Below are 18,840 nucleotides of genomic sequence, written 5' to 3' on the forward strand. Positions count from 1 at the left end.
ACTCTTGTCATACATAAGCAAGAACAAAAAAAAAAAAAAAAAAAATCATTGAATTATATTAATACATGCAACAGAAAGGCCAAAAATTAAACCCAAATGAGGTTGAGAGGAAGATGTAATAGCTTACCTAACTTTCACCAAAAAGAAAACATGCAAAGCATATAATAATATAGGAAAAAACCACATAAAAAATTTTAAGACTGAATGAACAAATTAAGCCAAAAACTGCATTAAGTTGGTTTTTTGAATGGAACGATTTCAAACGATGCTATTTCAAAGTTTACGCTTTTCTCAGATTACCATAAGAGGAATCAAATCTACTGAAGGAATTCAAAGGTATAAGCGTGCCCGGATCAACTTGCCAACACTTGCAGATACATATTCGAGCTAGCGTTTACATTGTCAAAGATATCTAAGTTCATGCTTCATCATTATGTAGGCTGGAGATGTTAGTGCACACGCATTGGCTAGACTATTTCATACACATTCGAAAAAAGAGGGTAAGAAAAAAAAAAAGGCAAGTCACCTAACAGATGTGAATGAAGTCTATATATATATATATGGGCAAATGAAAAAGCTTGGATAGCCATAACAGTCAGAGAATAATGCATTGGGCAAGAAAGAATTCCAGGTTGATTCATCTTGGTAAACTGTCTAAGCATTATACTTCTCCTTAACATCATATATCTATGCCACAATTATGAAAGGATTGAACAATTTGATCAACATCAGTCACAAGATCAACATAGGAAAGCATACTCTAACTGATCCTTGTTCATAGTTTTGGCAAGGAGTTGATTAAATGCCTCACAGAATGAAGGCAGGCATCTAATCAGACAGACAAAAGCATAGAAGTTCTGGAAACAAAACTCTAGAATGATTGAAGACGAAGAAATGGGAAAATGATATGGAAGCTATATCAGAAACAGCATCAAATGTAAATAGTTATACCAATTTTGTGCGGAGATGATATTCTAGACAGCTTTTACTTCTTAAGGCACATGAAAGAAAATCTTGAATCCTATAAAGAGTCAAGTACATGAAGATATTATCTGATCAATTTTATCAAAATAACGCCTCCTTACACTCTCTTGAAACCTTAGGCAACTTTGCAAGGATCTCCAAATTTTAAATTTATCAAACAAATACTGACAAGCCAATGTCCTAATGGATCAATGAAAATATATACTAGAAAGAAACCATAATATTCTTGATAAACTAACTAAAGTCAGCAATTCATCTCTTGACAAATTCAAATGATATATACTGAAAGTTGTACAGCAGTTTCTTAAAACTCTAGCAAACTTTTAAGCTTGTGATTTGGAGAGTAAAAAGAAAGTATTCCTATGCAGTACAGAAGCATTTCCAAGCCATAACAGTGACCACCACAGGAAAATTGCTATTCAATTTTTCCTAATAAAGTGTGATGCACGCATCTTCATTCTTCACAATAGTAGGGCTATTCCTACACTCTGATTTAGACAAATAGTAATTCAAAGTATTTTCTTACTCCTCAAGTATTGGATAAATGTTGAGACAATGACTCTTAGGGAAAGTGAAATAAAATCAAGAGCAGCATTCATAATCAGTGCACTGTTGGATGTATGAGTCGGTTGTTGTAGTGTCAGTGGCATAGGAAGCAAAAAAATAATAATAATAATTAAAGTTGATATATGATATTGTGGCATTGAGCCATGGAGAAAAAAATCTTTATTATAAATATCAAACATTTGTTTAAACTTAATTATCCAGTGAACAAAACCAGCACTTCTAACACACAACATGAACAGCTGAAATAATTACAACAAACCTAGAAAAAGATCTGTGAGCATATACCCTTTTTTTTGGGGGGGGGGGGGGGGGGTTTTTTAATATAATTTACTCAGAAATCATATTTTCACTCTTCCAGCAATCAAACGACAACCTCAATAAATTTTTGCAACGCCCATGTCCTCACAACATCAGAAAGCTTGTTTTCATCTACCTCTACACGTCTCAACTGTGGAGAATTTAGAACAAACAACTCAACAGCCTCAGCCCCAACCCGACAACAATGCATGATATCAACAGTCTGCAACCTCTTGCAACTCTTTGACATTGAAACCACTGCCATACTTGTGAGCCCTTTGCACCCTCTCAACTTCAATTCAGTCAGGTAATTGCTAGAAACTAACATCGCCATGAACTCTTTATCAAGCAACATTTCGTTATAAGACAAGTCCAATTTCCTCAACTGCTTCAAATTTTGTCCAAGTGAAGCCAGCAAACCCGGTTCCCTATCAACAACGTCACAATTTATGAGTGCCAATTCCTCAAGCCCTGAACTCATAGCAACTCCAAGAGCCTTTAGGCCATCGCCGGAAACAAGACAACAACTTTGAAGCCTAAGAACTGATAAACCCCTGAATTTCACTGCAACAGCTGAAAGATGAACGTTGTTGAGGTCTAAGGGCAACCGAAGATCGAGTTTTTGCAAATTACACCTGCAGTGGCTTATAAATTGAAGCAAACCCTCTCTACTACAACCATCATATACCAATAGAGAATTCAAAGAATCACAATTCTCAGCCAAATTCAATAACACCACATCAACTATACTCCTGCAAGTCCTTAGCTTAACTTCCTCTAGACCCTGCGAGCACTTGACAAAATTTGCAAATGATCCTCCATCTCCAATACCTGAACAGCTTTTTAGCTGCAACTTTTTAAGCCTTTTACAGCTCCTCCACAGCCAACCAACACCCGTATCCTCTGATCGAATCCCGGATAAACAAAGACTCTCCAAACCCAATACTGTATCAATTTCTTCATTCGAACACAACCCAGTTTCTCCATAACGTCGAAAAACTTCATTTTCAACCTCATCAGCATCACAAGCATAAACAGACAATTCCTTTAAACAAGAAAAAGAAGCAACCCAGTTGAAATAAAGAGGCCTAGAGAGAGAAACTGTAAGAGAAGTGAGATGATTACAGGCTTCAGAAAGGGATAACAAAGAAGATACAGAGACAGGACCAGCGGAGAAACGGAGGTGTTTGAGATTGGAACAAGAAGATGAGACTACAAAGAGTAGACGGTCAAAGAAACTGGGGTTGCTTCTAGAGGATGTTGTTGCTGTTGACTCAGAAGATGATAAGGCAACAGAAAGAGAGGAAACAAAAGGGTAGTTAGATAAAAGAGATGACACGGAAAATACCATTGAATTGTCAGGGATGATTCTGAGAGAAAGAGAGGTTTTTGAAGCTCTGTAAAGATTAAGCCAACGCTTAGAAACCAAACAAACTGATAAAGATGATGATGATGGCGTTGTGGGTAATTTTGTGAATATTTCTTGAAGCAGCTCATCACACAACATGTTCTCCATTTTTTTTTTTTTTCCAACTCTATCTTCTTCAATTTCTAACACGTCTCTCAATTCTGCGCTTCAAATAGTTAGCTTTTGGGAGTGTTTGAGTTTGGGTTCCTAATAACTACTGGTTCTTGTTAGGACAGAGAAAATGAATGTGATTAGGTAGAGATATTGAGAAGAATAGAAAGTGGAGGTGGCATTATATTTAAGTTGCTCCTTTAAACGCTGTTTCAGGAGCGTGTATGTCACTTTCTTATTACAGTAAAAGAGTACAAGGAATGTTAATGGGATGGGGCCAAAAGCTTTAAGCTTTCCCTCTAATAGATGCAAAAGCCATATTCTTAAGCAACTTGTGGATCAAAACAAACGAAGCCATTTCCACCGAATCCCATCTTCTCTAGGCACAATTTAAATTTGTCGCTACTCCTTTTGGGTAATTTACTCAAACAGTTGGCAGGTGCATTTCTTGTTTTCCAATAAATAAACAAGTGTTACGGTTAATAATGGTGTATTTAGGCGTGTGATTTCACAAACTGTTTACGCGAGTTTGAGAACCATGCTTTGTTTGCTCGTGTCCAAAATCCATAAGCGGCCACTACGTCACCTCTTACTAAATTTTTATACACCTCAAATAAATAAAGGGTTAATTTTGTCCTGCCCCCAACTGTTTCAACATTTTTCGCCACACACTCATATGTTTCGAAAATACTCACTCCACATTCAATTCCGTTAATTTGACCGTTATGTTTAACGGAGCTATTTGAAATTTAAGTAAATGTCCAAAATACCCCTTATCTTGAATTAGAGAAAAATAAAATGAGATAAAATATTAATTTAATAATTAATGTTTACATTAAAAAAATTTATTTAAAGGTAATTAATAATAATTTCATCAATTAAATTATCAAATAAATTTAATTTATCATCATCAAATAATATTTAGGATATGAATTTTCAAATTTACCCTTTGACCGTTAGAATAAACGGTCAAATTAACGGAATTGGGTGTGGAGTGAATATTTTCGAAACATATGGGTGTGTGGTGAAAAATGTTGAAACAATTGGGTGCAGGACAAAATTATCCCATAAATAAACTGGTAAATAAAATTCTAAATAAGAGAAAAAATTTCAGCAATCCAAAAGGCAAAAGATACGCCGCCCTGTATTTTAAGGTTCCCACATTCGCAAAATGATCCTTCAATTATTGGATGGATGGGGAGACGTGGTTGCTCAGCAATACTTATCCTCAACAACTCTCGCTCCAAGCATAGTGGTGAGTCGCTGCCTTCACCATGTTGAGGGTGGCTATTTGAGTTCCATAGGGTTCAATTCAAATTGGAACCTCTATTAGACGCAGATTTTTTAACTCAGCTGATAAATTATTGGGCTAAACTATACATACATACATACATCCATACATACATCCATACGTATATACAGTAATGAGTAATATATAATAATATATCAATGCATAATCTTCTCAAAGAAACCCCGGGAAGCTTTTGGGATCCACGCTGTCACAAAACTTCTGAATTATGTGAATTCGATACACATCACATGGTGGGTCACTCGGTTTGTTTCAAGTATCCAAATCTAAAGGAACGGTGCATGGATGTACTACAAAATCTAGTAAGATTCATACCCATTGTCGTTTTATCAAATCTTCCACAAGTTTTCAGCCGCACATTCATCCATCATTCTATTTACTTATTTAGCCTCTGCCACTTACGTTTGTCTATCTATGTTATTGAAGAAAACAAGGGCACGAGTTGCATGACACTGCTAACTCGCTCAATTGAGAGACCAGTTCCGTCTGTGTTTTTGCTTAACACGCACTCAGTGGTGTTGCCGAGATCAAAGTACCACAGCCACAGGTTGATTGAGATTCGAGAGAGCATATAAACCATCGATCTATAGCCTCATATGGCCACTAACATCAGTGTAAAACGATGCCAACAAATACAATGAGATTGTTAGTTAAGTGCATAATCTACATCAGCAAGGCACCTGGTCCTCATCAATCTCTTTCTTCTACTTCAATAATCTTTTAATGACATTTTTCTAAGCAAATTCCTTTAATAACAGCATCCCACAAGAAAGCAAAGGGGCATCTTTGTTTGATTCCCTTTTGTCTGAAGAAAGCCTGTCTATATTCCCGTACTCTATACAGGAGAAAAGTTAAATATTTTGTCTTCTTCGACCTGCCACAGCATGTCATGCAAGCAGACATGCACACGAGTATATATGCCTAAGACAAATTCTATTTGAAGCATTGGTATAGCTATGACTTTGTTGGGCCCTTGATCTGATTATATGAGACACTTGAAGCTACACAGTCACACTAAGATCGTGCAGCTGAAGCAAATATATCAGATGATTAGGAATGCTAAATTTATGTCTTCCAGCCTGTAGTGTTTCATCATTCATAATCCCGAGCTTCAACTGGCTCTAGCCACTTGAAAGTCCCCTATTTTAAAATCTAATGATTGATAAATAATGGCCTCCATAGATAAACTTATCAAATCCTGATAAGACCTTTATCTCTGTATGCAGCTCAGATCTATCTATCAGACAGAAAATGAGGTGCAAAGACATTAGATCGAGTTAAAATGCTCTGGATCTTTTGATTTGCAGGTCTAGTCAATCACTAATGTACAGAAAAAATTGACTAAGACGGGTTAACAAGGATGAAGTAAAATTTGAACACATAATACCCAGCAAGGTAGGTGGACCATACCTATGTAGAGGTAAGTAGCACTATTCCACGCCCAAAGGGATTCAACCCAATTCCAGAAATCGCCAGCATTAATGCCACTGAAACCTTCAATCACACCCTTAAACACAAAAAATGTAGCTGGAGGGAAAGTGATAACCCCTAGAACCAGATTGCAAATCATCCTCAAAATACTTCTCAAACTCTGGCCCCTCACATCAAGTTTCAGTGGGTGAGCCATCAAAGCCATTGGGACCATCAGTAGAGCCCCGATTTCTGCAGTAGCAAAATTGATGACAGACATCAGACCCAAGCCAATGAAGAAAGAAGAGATAGTTGCTGATTTCAAGGTAGCCCATTCTCCTTGAGGAAGCCCATAGATATGTGAAGATGGCGAAACCAAAATCCAGCGCAAGATTTCAAGGCTCAGAATTGAAAGCAGAATCCAGACTGAAAAGTTGGTAGTTGGGTCACTATCAGGTATTTGGGAGATGAAGTATGGGAGTAAGGAAACAGTAGCTCCCCAGAAGTGAACTACAAACACTGTTTTCACAGAATTAAGCCATTTCCATGATTGGAGTACACTCCCAAGCTCGTTAGAAGTAGCAGATTTGTCTTTCTCCGAAGTAGGATTCAGATCAAGAGTCTTAGCATAGAGAGAAGCTGCAACCACAGGAAGTGGTGCTACAAGGAGAGCGAAAGCAATCATATAGACTCCCACTGAAACAAACTTACTAGGAGATGTCAAAAGGTAAAGGAAGAATGACTGGTGAAACTTCTCAAGCAGGTTATTTACTGATCGAATAACTCCTTCAATCAACCTGAATCAAGCAATGGAAATTTTTAAATACAATGGCAGGAAAAAGAGTGATTCTTCAACTTTAAGATAACATTATAGAATCCACGTCACAGAAGTGAAAAACAAAAACAAGAACTACATTATATGGAGCATTTGACCTTTTTTATAATATATATATATATATATATATATATACTTCCTGAATTGTAAGAACTCTGAATGTTTCAGAAGTAATGAACATTTATTTGTTACAAAAACAACCAAATGGATAGTTACATCAAATTTGTTCTGATGCCAAAACTTCTACCTTGATTTAGTTCACACTGTAAATTGCACTATATTGTTTCTTGAAGTTGAACTCTCTAAAATACATGGATATTAACAAAAACTACACTCCTTGATTAAAATTTTTTGTTTTTTATATCCTATAAAACCTTCAAGCTGCTTAGAGAACTCTTGTTTGATTTGTATGATATGTTTCACAAGAGAAGGGCATCTGACCAGGACTCAGCAAAAAGCAAATAGTATTTTTCTCTTTCAAAGAAATCAATTATATTTATCAAATAACCCTGACTACCCAGGCTAAAGCAAAGAAGTAACAGCACATATTAGAGTCATTTGAAAAAAAAAAAGGAAAAAGAAATAAGAGGAACACCACACAGATAAAAGCCAAGTAGCAGAAACTATTAACATTAATAATAATAATAATTAAAAAAAAGTTTACGGACAATCAGATGATATAAAGCATACGAGTTATCATACATCCACAGACCTTTTCGTGTGATGACATAAACCAATCCCAGGCTCAAAAGTCCCTTTGGTAATTGAAATAAGAAATGAAACAATTTTTTGAACTTGGGTAAACAAGGGAAAAATCCCAAATAATCATGGAGACTGTATTGTTTAAAAGTAATACCACCTATGTTTCAAAAGTGAAAAAGGGTAATACCACCTAGCAAGCCATTTATTCTGTACGCCAGAAAGCATTCATCAGTGTAAACCAAATAAAGAGAAAAATAAGAAGAGATCTCAAAGTGACTAACCGGCCACCATGAAGAAGGAAGTCATTTCGCCTGTCCAGCCTGTCAAAAGAAATTCTCAAAGAAAATTCCAAAGTGATTGCATCAACTTGGTAATCACGGAAAGCACCATGAGGGCCAGTGGGAACACCAAGTGCCTAACAGCAGAGGCAAATATATGCATTAACTAACAACACACCAATGGTCAAATAAGTATACAAGAACTCCAATCCCATAACTATGGAGAAGTTTGGACACACACAGCATTTGATACCAAAATGAAAAAGGGTAACACATTGCCAGCAAAGACCAACTTCCCCAGATACAGTATGAGTGTGTGTGAGAGAGAGAGCTAAATGAAGAACGATTAATTTAACCACTAGAGAAAAAACCACCTGATGATATAATGAACTTGCAAGTGTAGCAGCACCTTCAACATAATCCGCAGCTGAGATACCGAGCTTCCAATCAGGATTTAAGGTTTTCACCATTTTTCCCAGTGATTCAAATACTTCACCCAAGCTCTTCACCCATTTGGAATTAAGTAGCCAATGAAATTGTTCCACCTTTACTCGCAAACCTTGCCTATGAACAGCCAAATAATGGACAATGTTGATGAGGTCCAAATTTGGCATCTGGCCATTGGATGCCTCGGCATAAATGCCAAGAGTGTCCTCATTTTCATTTCCATAAGCAACTCCTAACACCAGGGCAGCTGCCATAGTCCCAGAGCGTCTAATACCGTATGATATCTTCGATTCAAAATTATTATTGCCAACATGACAAGTTTCAGTATTTAGTGAGTCCAAATTACTGAATGCTGGAGTATGATAATCTCTGAGCCAAGCAGCAACAGGGGCATATTCTCCATACTGAGAATCAGCCACGAGCCATATAATATCTTTGGCCAGCCATGTAACTCGGGTAAGCAAGGAAAATACAGAGTATGCAATGCCCAAGGATAAAGTCTCCCGCACACCACCCTTCACAGCATTATAAGGAGTCACCAATACAATAGCTTCCTTCCCGTCCCCACGTGGAGCTCTTATGATTCCAACAGTGTTGATGCCATACAATGAACGAGTAGAGTTCTCTTGCATTACCCCAGAATCAGGGCCAGAGAAAAAGTGCAATGGATGAAATTGATTTAGTTGAGGATGGAATTTGTGATTATTAACTTGAGCACCCAAGTTGGACATGTACTTGGCTACGATTCCATGACTTTCTCTGTCAAAAAATGCAATGGTTTAAACACAGAATGGCGTCACAGCCTTTCCTTTCATTTGGTAGTTTAAGTGTAATGGTATAGGTTGGCATTAAAACTATGATTTCACAGGACAAAAACAGAAAGAAGATAAGAGGTCAAAATCTAGAGAAGTGAAGACCAGCACATAATACACCTATCCAAAATGCAACTTGTTTAAAATCCTAAAACATAATCTGTAGCCAGTTGCATAACATGTAAGGTATCCGCTGTAAGGAAAGATAAAACAACAAGAAGAAATTATATTTGTTCAACTAAATGTCAGGGCCATTCCCTCATTGTCTTGACAAACTAATCAAGTCATCATCACTTAAAACTCTCCAAGGTACTCAACCTCATCCCTTGCTCTTTGTAGTTTCATCTGAACACTAAATAAACAAGAACAAGACCCGCAGATCTGTGAAACTAGTTTAAGCAGCCTTTTTGGTCAGCTAACTCCCTTCACTTAAAGCCTAACACCTTTCAAACAAGTGTGGACCCAGAAAATCAACCTTTTTAATTCTTCAGCAACTTAAGTTATGAGAGAAGTGAAGCAAAATGGTTTTGGATGGACTTTAATATCTTATCTCTAGTTTGGATATTGCTAGAAATGAAGAGAAGCTAATGGAAAGATAATCGTGATTCTTCCATAAAGTGATAATTCCTTATGTTTCATTTGCTCTAAGAGTTAAACTTTGATATTTAAAAAAAAGAAAAAAAGAAAAAATAGCTTAACTAGAAGATACTTCTAATTTCCCTCACTTGAGAATTGGAAAAAGAGAAATGTTAGACCTTCTGCCATTTCACTTCTGTTCTCTCCATTTTTCCTCAATCCAAACCCGAGAAATCATTGCCACAAATATTACACAAATATTATAGGTTGATATGTTCAATTTAGGAAATTTCCAAAAAAAAAAAGAAAAGAATTATTCAATGTATGATGGTAATAATAGATAACTCAGCAGTTGGAAGAAAAAGAAAAAAAAGACTAAATTAGTAATGACATACGTGGTTGCACCCAAAGGGTTTGAATGCAAATTATTTAATTCCTTAATCAATTTATTTGCCTCCGAAACTTCCTGATTGGAGAGCATGGAACTTGCGGAACCTGTAAAACAACATCAGTGAAAATGAATAATAATTAACCACAAAAAAAAAAAATCTAAATAGCAAGAAAGAAATGAAATGACCTGGCATGAGAGCATTTTCGGAAATGTAAGTGTTCTTGGCAAGTACAGGTAGGAGTAACAGACCGAAGACTCCTGCTGTGCAACAAATGACACTGAAAGCAAACACCGAAAGAAAAATCAGAAAAAAAGAAAAATCAAATTGAATTAAGACGAATAAGAATATCAAATTGAAAAAAAAATGAATGCATTTTGGATGAATCGTAGTATCAGTACCTAACGAGGACGCTGTGTGAGAGGAGGAGGACCGCTAGACGCACAATTGGCCGTTTTCTTTTCTTAGAAACCTCGGTCTCGGCCATGATCAATCGACGATACAATCAATAAATGATTAATATGAAGTATTTTTTTTTCTTTCAACCGTTTACTAGCTCCATAGTTACTGAAATTGAAGAGAATTAACAATCAGTGTTTCATGTTATCAATTTTTCATTAACAAATATACAAGCCGAGCTCAAATCTTCAGTTAACAAGTAGCAATTAAGTTTTCTAGATTCAACAACAAATAACGTTAAATTTAAAACTTAAATAAAGTACATTTTTATTGAGAAAATCAAGAATAAAATAATCTTGCCTGATTGATAATGACGGAGAGGATGGGAGTTGGAGCCGGTGAGGGGATTTGTTATCGGGAGTGCTAGGATCTTGGGCTTTTTGTTCTGGCCAGATCTGCTGTAACTGGGCCGTCTCGATTTCTAAGCCCTTGATAACTTTTTTAAGAAACGACGCTGTTTCGAGAGTCTTTTTTAATTTCTAACTCGTCAAGCAGACGGACGTTTCTGTGTTTTCCCGGTTGGGTCGTCGGGGCTACGATGATAATTATATGAAATTACCAAAACAGCCCCTTGCAGTCGGCTAATTTACGCCTGATGGCCACTTCTCCTCACACGAACCTTCACTCTGTCACCACCTTCTATCCCACGCACACCAAGCCACTTCCAATTTTCACTGTCAAAATTCCACATTTCAAAACCAAACACCAATTTCAAATTATTTCTAATAATAAAAAATTCAAACGGGTTTCATTTCCAATTACAAATTCAGCATTCACCGACAGTGGAGTTCCGAATAATGAAAGCAATGACAATATCATAAAATTTTTCGATTATTTTCAAGATTTGGTCGCCTTTATACGGCAGGTTTTTCCCGGCGGTAGCTGGTGGAATTTGAGAAACGGTCAAGAAGCTGAAAATCCAACAGCGAACCCAATTACTGTGTGGATAGCTCTTAGTAGAATGTGGAATTTAATTGGGCGAGATAAATGGATTGTCCTTGTAGCTGTTGCTTCATTGATTGTTGCTGCGGTTCGTTTGCTTTTGCTTCTTTTTTATTTTTAAATTTAATTATTTTATCTCTTTTTTACTTATTACTACGGAGAACAGATTGTGTAATACTAATACTGAATCATCTTGCTGTTTGTTTGCATCATAATTGAAATGTTGAGTAATTCGATAAAAAATTTTATGTGCTTTAAGGTTTATGATGAAATGCTGCAGGTTTCAGAGATCTCTATGCCACGGATATTGGCCGAAGCTGTATTTTCAGCTCAGAGAGAGGAGGCAATGGTTTTCCATAACAGCTCGAGGTTCTTGGTTTTGTTATGTGTCACCTCCGGGATATTCAGGTAAATTTTTTTGTGCAGTAAATTTTTCATTTCAAAAAATATGAAATATTTTGAAATATAGCCTGCTATCTTTTGTAAATTTGTTATTTGATTTCTTGACTGAGGTGCCCAATTGATTTTCTAATGTCGGTTAAATTACAGTGGCTTGCGAAGTGGCTGTTTTAGCATTGCAAATATAGTCCTGGTGAGAGTTTGCCTAAGTCTATATTATACTCGAATATCTAATTTGCATGATAGTTTTGAATTTTTGAGAAGCTGCGAGATATCTGGTATATTTCTCTCTGTACTTCTGAAAACGGTAGCCCATTTCATTCTGGATAGTCAGTGAATCCTAAGCGATTGTTTCAGTAAACTTAACTCCAGGTTTTATTTGTTGGCTTGATGATTTTATTAGGGCGTGCTTGGAATTATTTCTTTTAATTATACGTGATCAGTATCTTCTCTTGGTGGAAACCTTTGATCTATGGTTGTCGTCACTTTTGATCAATTTGTTCTGCTTACTTATACTTAATCTGTTCTTTTTTGCAATTAGAAATTACTATTGTTATTTTGACGATCATGAAATAATCTATTCTTCTTTTTAATAGTTATTTTCCTACGAATTGAATTTATAATCCATTGATGCCCCCTGCTACATTTCTTAGGTTAAACGTCTTCGGGAAACTCTGTATTCAGCCCTTCTATTTCAGGCGGGTGTTAAAATTTAGTGTGTGTTTTTCAACCAAGTGCCATTTACTTTTTTACCAGCATATTGGCAAAGGCTTTCATTTCCTTGTTTTCTTTTCCTATTCTTTGAAATCAATTGTGTATAATAATCTCTGGTGTCTCCGCCTTTGATGCAGGACGTATACTTTTTCGACACAGAAGCAGTTGGTGGATTGACAAGTAGGCTCACTGCAGATTGTCAAAGACTGTCTAATGTCATTGGAAATGATATTAATATGATATTACGAAATTCTCTTCAGGTTGTTTTTCATTTTTGTCCCTCCAGAAATTGTTTTCTCTCTTTGAATCGTCATTTGATATTAGTTTTACTCTGATTGACTTCTGAATTTTTCCTTTTTCCTGTACTGTTTTTACTAAGTAGGGAGCAGGTGCATTCATTAACTTGCTGACTTTATCTTGGCCACTCACATTATCGGCACTGCTCATATGCTCTTTTCTGTCTATCATCGTTTCAGTTTATGGCCAGTAAGTATTTACATATTCTCCCCCTTTGAATCATAAACACATAGGCAAACACAAAATATCATTGTTTTAATTTAGTTAATACAATAAAGGATTTCAGACACAAGACCTAGTGGTCAAAAAATTCTGATACCATGTTACCAACCATGCCAAAACTTTGTACTATATAAGTTTTAGCGGCCTTGATAATCATTCAATTTGTAGATTGGTGCTTTTATATTCATTGCATTAAAATTTTTTGTAGCCTAATATTTGCAAATATAATCATAGGAGCATAGAATCTTTCTTGATGTCTGTAGAGAAGTAAAGTGCTATCTTTTTTCTTTGATATGGTTATTCTGTCATATTGAGAGTGAAATCTTTCCTACTATGCATGGTTGAGATAATGCATTTTATCAAACTATAACTTGCATTTTTACAACTTTCAACTACTTTGTGATTCTTTTATTCTTATTTTCTTTCTTCTCTTAAAGTTGTATTTGACGAACCTTTTGATATTTGTCAGTGATATTAATGTGAGTTGTTTTTGTTAGGTATCAAAAGAGAGCTTCTGTGTTAACCCAAGAGTGCAATGCTCATGCCAATAATGTAAAAGCAGGAGACTGATTTAGATTGCTGCGGAGAATTCTGTTGCATGTGTAACATCTCAATTTGATCTATTATTGTCTATATATTCAGGTTGCACAAGAAACACTTTGCATGATGCGAACTGTCCGGGTTTATGGAACAGAAGAAAAAGAACTTGGAAGGCAATAACTCATGTCCATAAACCACCTATAGTTTCTTTTCTTTATGTTTGACACACCTGCATGCAAGTAGGGAGCACATGTACATGTCTTGTGATACATAATCATATCAAAATTTAAATGATGTTTAATGGTGTTGCTAGGTACAAGATATGGCTGGAGAAATTAGCTTTTATACGCATTCGTGAAAGCATGGCTTATGGACTCTGGAATATGAGTTTCATCACTCTTTATCGTTCAACACAGGTTTGGAAAAACCCATAAAATTTGAGGTTTTCTCCATAAAACTCCTTTGCTTCCATTCATCTTTCTTAAGTTGATATGGGCTTTCAATAAATGCATACCTTGACATGAATCGATTATTCACCGAGGGCAACTTGTATTTCACTGCATGAGGAAGAGGAAAAATGGAAATAGAGAAATGAAAAACTGTTTATCAAATTTTATATCTTCCTCTTTTGTATCTTGAGAAAGCATTCTCTCTCAATCTAGATAACCGGAAAGGTACACATCCATATAATATGCACTAGGTGCTTGATTTGCTATTTGTTAGCATCAGATATCTGATCTAAGACATCATGGATCACAAATACTTGCATTTCTGTTCACTAAATTTGTTTTACTTTATCTTCAATGAACAACAGCAATGAGGTTTAAAAATGCTGCAGTTTTTATAATAATGTAACATATTATATCCGTTTAAGTTTGATTTTTATGAAACTTTGTAGGTTATGGCAGTGCTACTTGGAGGGATGTCTATCATGATTGGTCAGGTATCACCAGAGCAGCTTACCAAGTACGTATTGTATTGTGAGTGGCTGATTTATGCAACTTGGAGGATGGTAGACAATTTATCCTCATTACTGCAGTCCATTGGAGCAACTGAAAAAGTCTTCCAATTGATAGATCTCTTGCCCAGCAATCAATTCTTATCAGAAGGTAAGTGCTGTCTTGTAGTTTCTTTGGGGGAAGTGTGCTTGTGTTCTTAGTGGTTGCCTTTTAGTTTAAGTGCTGTCTTGTAGTTTCTTTGAGGAAAGGGTGTGAGTGTCCTTGGTGGTTTTCTTTTGGTTCAATGAGCATTTCTTTGCATTACATGGACTAGTTTCACTGCATGCATTGCTGTGATTTCGCTGAAGCATGTATCTGGCGCCGTATATCCCTTTGTCATTTTGCAAAATATGGTTTCTGCTAGAATTGCTCAATTGGGAACTATTACCTTTCTTTTCTGAAAGGTTATTATCACCTTATTATCGTTTCTTTTTATGAACTTGCAATGTGTTGAACTGCAGTCGGGTTTGGGGTTTAGTTTTTAGATGACTAATATGAAGGACTTTGAAGGAACAGATCCTTGACATATATGCATCAGGGATATCTGCACTTTTCAAAGCTACTATTGTTATAGTTATTAGATTTCTTTTCACAACTAGGGTCAATTTTTATCTTCTGTCATTGGTGCTGGTAAATTTTGTTCCGACGTATATCTGAGTCCATTCTCAGGTGGAAGAACTTCAACCTTCAAGTATTGGGAAGAGATATCTTATTAATAGGTCCTTTTGAGATGAGAAACTGTCGATCCAAGTGCTAGTTACCTATGTGATTTTTGCTCCATGGCCATTTTCATTCAAGTCTTCTATTGAAAAGTTAGTTACTGTTTATGTGCAATTTTTGATCCTGCATCTGCTTTTCACAGGAGTGAAATTGCAGAGGCTGATGGGACATGTGCAGTTTGTCAACATATCTTTTCATTACCCATCAAGGCCAACAGTATGTCTTTTGTCCTCAATTTCTAAAAAGTGTTATTTGGGGTGAAAACAGTTTCTTTTTGCTTCCTTTGTGTGACATAAAATTATGTAATAAAGCATGCATTTAGGCCTTTTTAGTTGTTGAGCGGATTCTGTAATATTCTATAGTTATGTTAGCTTTGTTTTTTAGAATTTTTTTTGTCTCTTCAGTTTCTCTTGGTTCCTTTTCTGCTTCCTAAAAATTGATCTGGTAATTTAGATGTTCTGGTTTTGCCTACTCTCAAGGAGAAAAAGGGGAAAAAAGAAAGGAAAAAAAAGGATATAGTGGTTCGTTTCGCTTATATGTTCTTTTAGCAGTTGTAAAATGTTTGAATATAACGTAGAGCTAGGAACAAGTTGTTTCTAAGTATTTTCGTTTTTCAAACAGCACACGGAAACAGTATGAGGAGGGCCCTGATTTTCTCATTCACTGGTCTCCCATGGGCATCTCTTGCATAATTCATATGACATGTTGAAAAGGCTTATGTATCAAGCTCTGGCTAATTTTAAAAGGGTTGCCTGCACTTATGAGCTATTTATTAATATCTATTTTCCAAAATTTCATTTCTTTTCTTTTTCTTGCTTTGTTCTTTACAGTTATTTTCTATTTAGGGTGGTGGACTTGGGGCTTTGGAGGCTTCTGTTGAACTTATTGGTCTTTATTGTCATCTGATATGTAAACAGGTGCCAATTCTAAATCATGTATGCCTTACCATAGAAGCAAATGAAGTGGTTGCAATTGTAAGAAATATCTTTGCCTATCTGTCAGCATCTTTCCTTTAATGATGGAACAAAGATTTTCTGGTTGAGTCTATACCTATTTTGCCAAGGTTGGTCTAAGTGGCAGTGGAAAAAGCACATTTGTCAATCTTTTACTACGTCTGTACGAACCAAGTGATGGTCAGGTATGCTAACTTTGCTTTATAATGAAACATCAGCTTTAACATTTAGAACATAAATTCTCCTTTACTCAGAATGTCTTCAGAAATATAAGTATTTTTTTTAAATAGCAATTAAAATGTAAACAGTACTGGATTGAACATGATTTTGTTATTGAACATGGACTCATTGGAACTAACGCATCTATATGTTAATTCTGATTGCTAATTAAAAGTTGTAGTCTATGCCTATTAATACATACATACATAACGGGGGTAAGGAGGGTTGGCTCGAGCGTGATTTCTCCCTTTGTGGCTATTTTCCATTATTTTCAATATCTGGCCCTCCAATACATGCATGATTGAGTTTCTCTATTCTATTATGGCTGTTGTTCATTATTTTACATTTCTTGCCCTTGTGGTTCTTTATCCTTTCTTCTTTTTTGAGCATTCTGTTTCTAGATTCTTCTTTCTGTGTGCATGAAATTTTGGTATTCTGGATGTCTAGTTGGATCTCACATGCATAAGTGCTCTGATCACAGATCTATATTGATGGTTTCCCACTTACAGACTTGGACATAAGGTGGCTGAGAGAAAAAATTGGATTTGTTGGACAGGTTCAACTTCACATCATAAAATCTATTCGATCTTACCAACACACAGCTGCAGTATTTTATCCTGGATTTTCATTGATGGCAGGAACCTCAGCTCCTTCAAATGGATATCAAGTCAAACATTATGTATGGTTGCCCTAAAGATGTTAAAAATGAAGATATAGAATGGGCTGCGAAGCAAGCTTATGTGCATGAATTCATTTTATCTCTTCCCTGTGGTTATGAAACCCTTGTGGATGATGATTTGCTCAGTGGAGGGCAGAAGCAGCGAATTGCTATCGCTAGAGCCATACTCAGAGATCCAGCTATTCTAGTGCTTGATGAAGCTACCAGTGCTCTGGATTCAGAAAGTGAACACTATGTAAAGGCAAATACTCCTGACTCTTTACTACAGAAATAAAAGCAAGATCTGTTATAAATTCGGCTAGCTCACTGTTGCTGAAGAATTCTTCTACTTCCAATCTTTTAGGGGGTTCTTCATGCTCTCAGAAATGACTGTAAAACAAAGAGAACTGTCATTGTCATAGCACATAGGTGAGTTTTCTTGCATCTGTTCGGTGCTTTTTTGTTTTCCCTGATTATTTGTGGATTAAGTTGAAAAATAGCTTTTTTTCAGGCTCTCTACCATTAAAGCTGTTGACAGAATTGTTGTAATTGATGATGGTCGAATTATTGAGGTTAGGATCCTAGTCTTGCTTGTTTCAAATAACTCTTGGTTAATGCCAACTAGGACACATAAAAGTTATGACTTATTGTGTCCGTGCACAGGTAGGTAATCACGCTGAGCTCCTTCACAAAGGCAGGTTGTATGCAAAGTTAGTCAAAAGACAAACAGAATCCTTGACTTGAATGGTGATTGTATCATTGAATTCGTGATTGCTTAACAAAGTATGGCTAATTAAGCATGCACTTACAATGTGTTGCATTAAAGAATTCTAAACAGAAGGGAAGAAGTAAAAAAATAAAAAACTCGTATGCCTTCCGTTGTTTAGTAAGGCTTGAATAGAGAACCAAAGCCGAAAGCCTGGGGAAAAGGTACAGCTGGGTTGTTTTAAGTTGAGATTTTCTTGAAGAGAGATGACAATCCGAAATGCGAGAGACACCGAATTGCTGAATGCGGAACTGCTGTGCGATAATTTTTTCCCGATTTATAGTTTTCTGATTCTTGCTTGAAGTTGAGTTCAAATGTTTTAAATCTGATTCTTGCTTGAAATTTAGTTCAAATGTTTAAGAAAACAAAACAAGATTCTGTTTAACGTGGAGGTATTATAGTTTTTAAGTTTCGGTAGCTGTAGGAAAAAAAATAGTAACTATAAATAAACTTATTAATGTGTGGTAAATATGACTTAAATAATAACGTTGATAAAATAGTGAATATATTATTGGTTTTTAATCATATAAGTAGTTGATTAAATCAATTTAATTTTTAAGTCATAGTGGATACTAGGTAGTGTTTACTAATTTTTTTAGTGTTAAGTGACTTTTAACTTCAATGTTAAATAGTACTTTAAATATAAAAAAGATATAGATAAGAGTTTTTTTTTTTTAAGTCCATTCTGCGTTCGCAGTAATTATCATTGCAAACAGCGCTTTCTTCGTTCCACACGCCCTTTTATGGTATTATCAATCCGATTTTTCTTCTTCTTCTTCTTCTGTTAAACTTTTGTCACTCGAACAAATCTCCGGATAAATTTGGTGA

The 18,840-nt window shown here is 35.8% G+C and overlaps 3 protein-coding genes across 13 annotated transcripts; 1 reads left to right on the plus strand and 2 right to left on the minus strand.

Moving 5' to 3' along the window:
- Positions 1–1,853: 1,853 nt before the first annotated feature.
- LOC102619363 (F-box/LRR-repeat protein 4) lies at positions 1,854–3,564 on the minus strand. Its single transcript, XM_006470183.4, has one exon. It carries the CDS (start codon positions 3,362–3,364, stop codon positions 1,913–1,915), a length of 1,452 nt encoding a protein of 483 aa, XP_006470246.2. The 5' UTR covers positions 3,365–3,564; the 3' UTR covers positions 1,854–1,912.
- A 2,384-nt stretch (positions 3,565–5,948) lies between these two features.
- On the minus strand, positions 5,949–11,027 carry LOC102618394 (uncharacterized). The gene is made up of 7 exons (XM_006470179.4): positions 10,885–11,027; positions 10,527–10,692; positions 10,314–10,405; positions 10,132–10,231; positions 8,276–9,107; positions 7,905–8,038; positions 5,949–6,883 (listed from the first exon to the last, which is right to left on the minus strand). Exons 2-7 carry the CDS (start codon positions 10,610–10,612, stop codon positions 6,028–6,030), a joined length of 2,100 nt encoding a protein of 699 aa, XP_006470242.2. The 5' UTR covers positions 10,613–10,692; positions 10,885–11,027; the 3' UTR covers positions 5,949–6,027.
- An 11-nt stretch (positions 11,028–11,038) lies between these two features.
- Positions 11,039–18,429, plus strand: LOC102618671 (ABC transporter B family member 26, chloroplastic-like). Of its 11 annotated transcripts, XM_052435477.1 has the most exons (19): positions 11,039–11,614; positions 11,807–11,934; positions 12,076–12,118; positions 12,579–12,623; positions 12,777–12,899; positions 13,022–13,125; positions 13,656–13,710; positions 13,801–13,871; positions 14,012–14,114; positions 14,597–14,641; positions 14,738–14,807; positions 15,559–15,632; positions 16,262–16,390; positions 16,480–16,554; positions 17,070–17,144; positions 17,227–17,508; positions 17,611–17,675; positions 17,758–17,818; positions 17,910–18,429. In XM_052435477.1, exons 1-19 carry the CDS (start codon positions 11,180–11,182, stop codon positions 17,988–17,990), a joined length of 2,064 nt encoding a protein of 687 aa, XP_052291437.1. In that variant the 5' UTR covers positions 11,039–11,179; the 3' UTR covers positions 17,991–18,429. The 11 variants fall into 11 exon arrangements, with proteins under 11 accessions (XP_052291437.1, XP_024951223.2, XP_024951224.2 ...); XM_025095455.2 differs by having other exon boundaries at positions 14,597–14,807; positions 17,747–17,818; XM_025095456.2 differs by having other exon boundaries at positions 14,597–14,807; positions 17,747–17,818; positions 17,914–18,429.
- The last annotated feature ends 411 nt before the right edge of the window (positions 18,430–18,840 follow it).

Source organism: Citrus sinensis, chromosome 2, assembly GCF_022201045.2.
Source record: "Citrus sinensis cultivar Valencia sweet orange chromosome 2, DVS_A1.0, whole genome shotgun sequence".
NCBI lineage: Eukaryota > Viridiplantae > Streptophyta > Magnoliopsida > Sapindales > Rutaceae > Citrus > Citrus sinensis.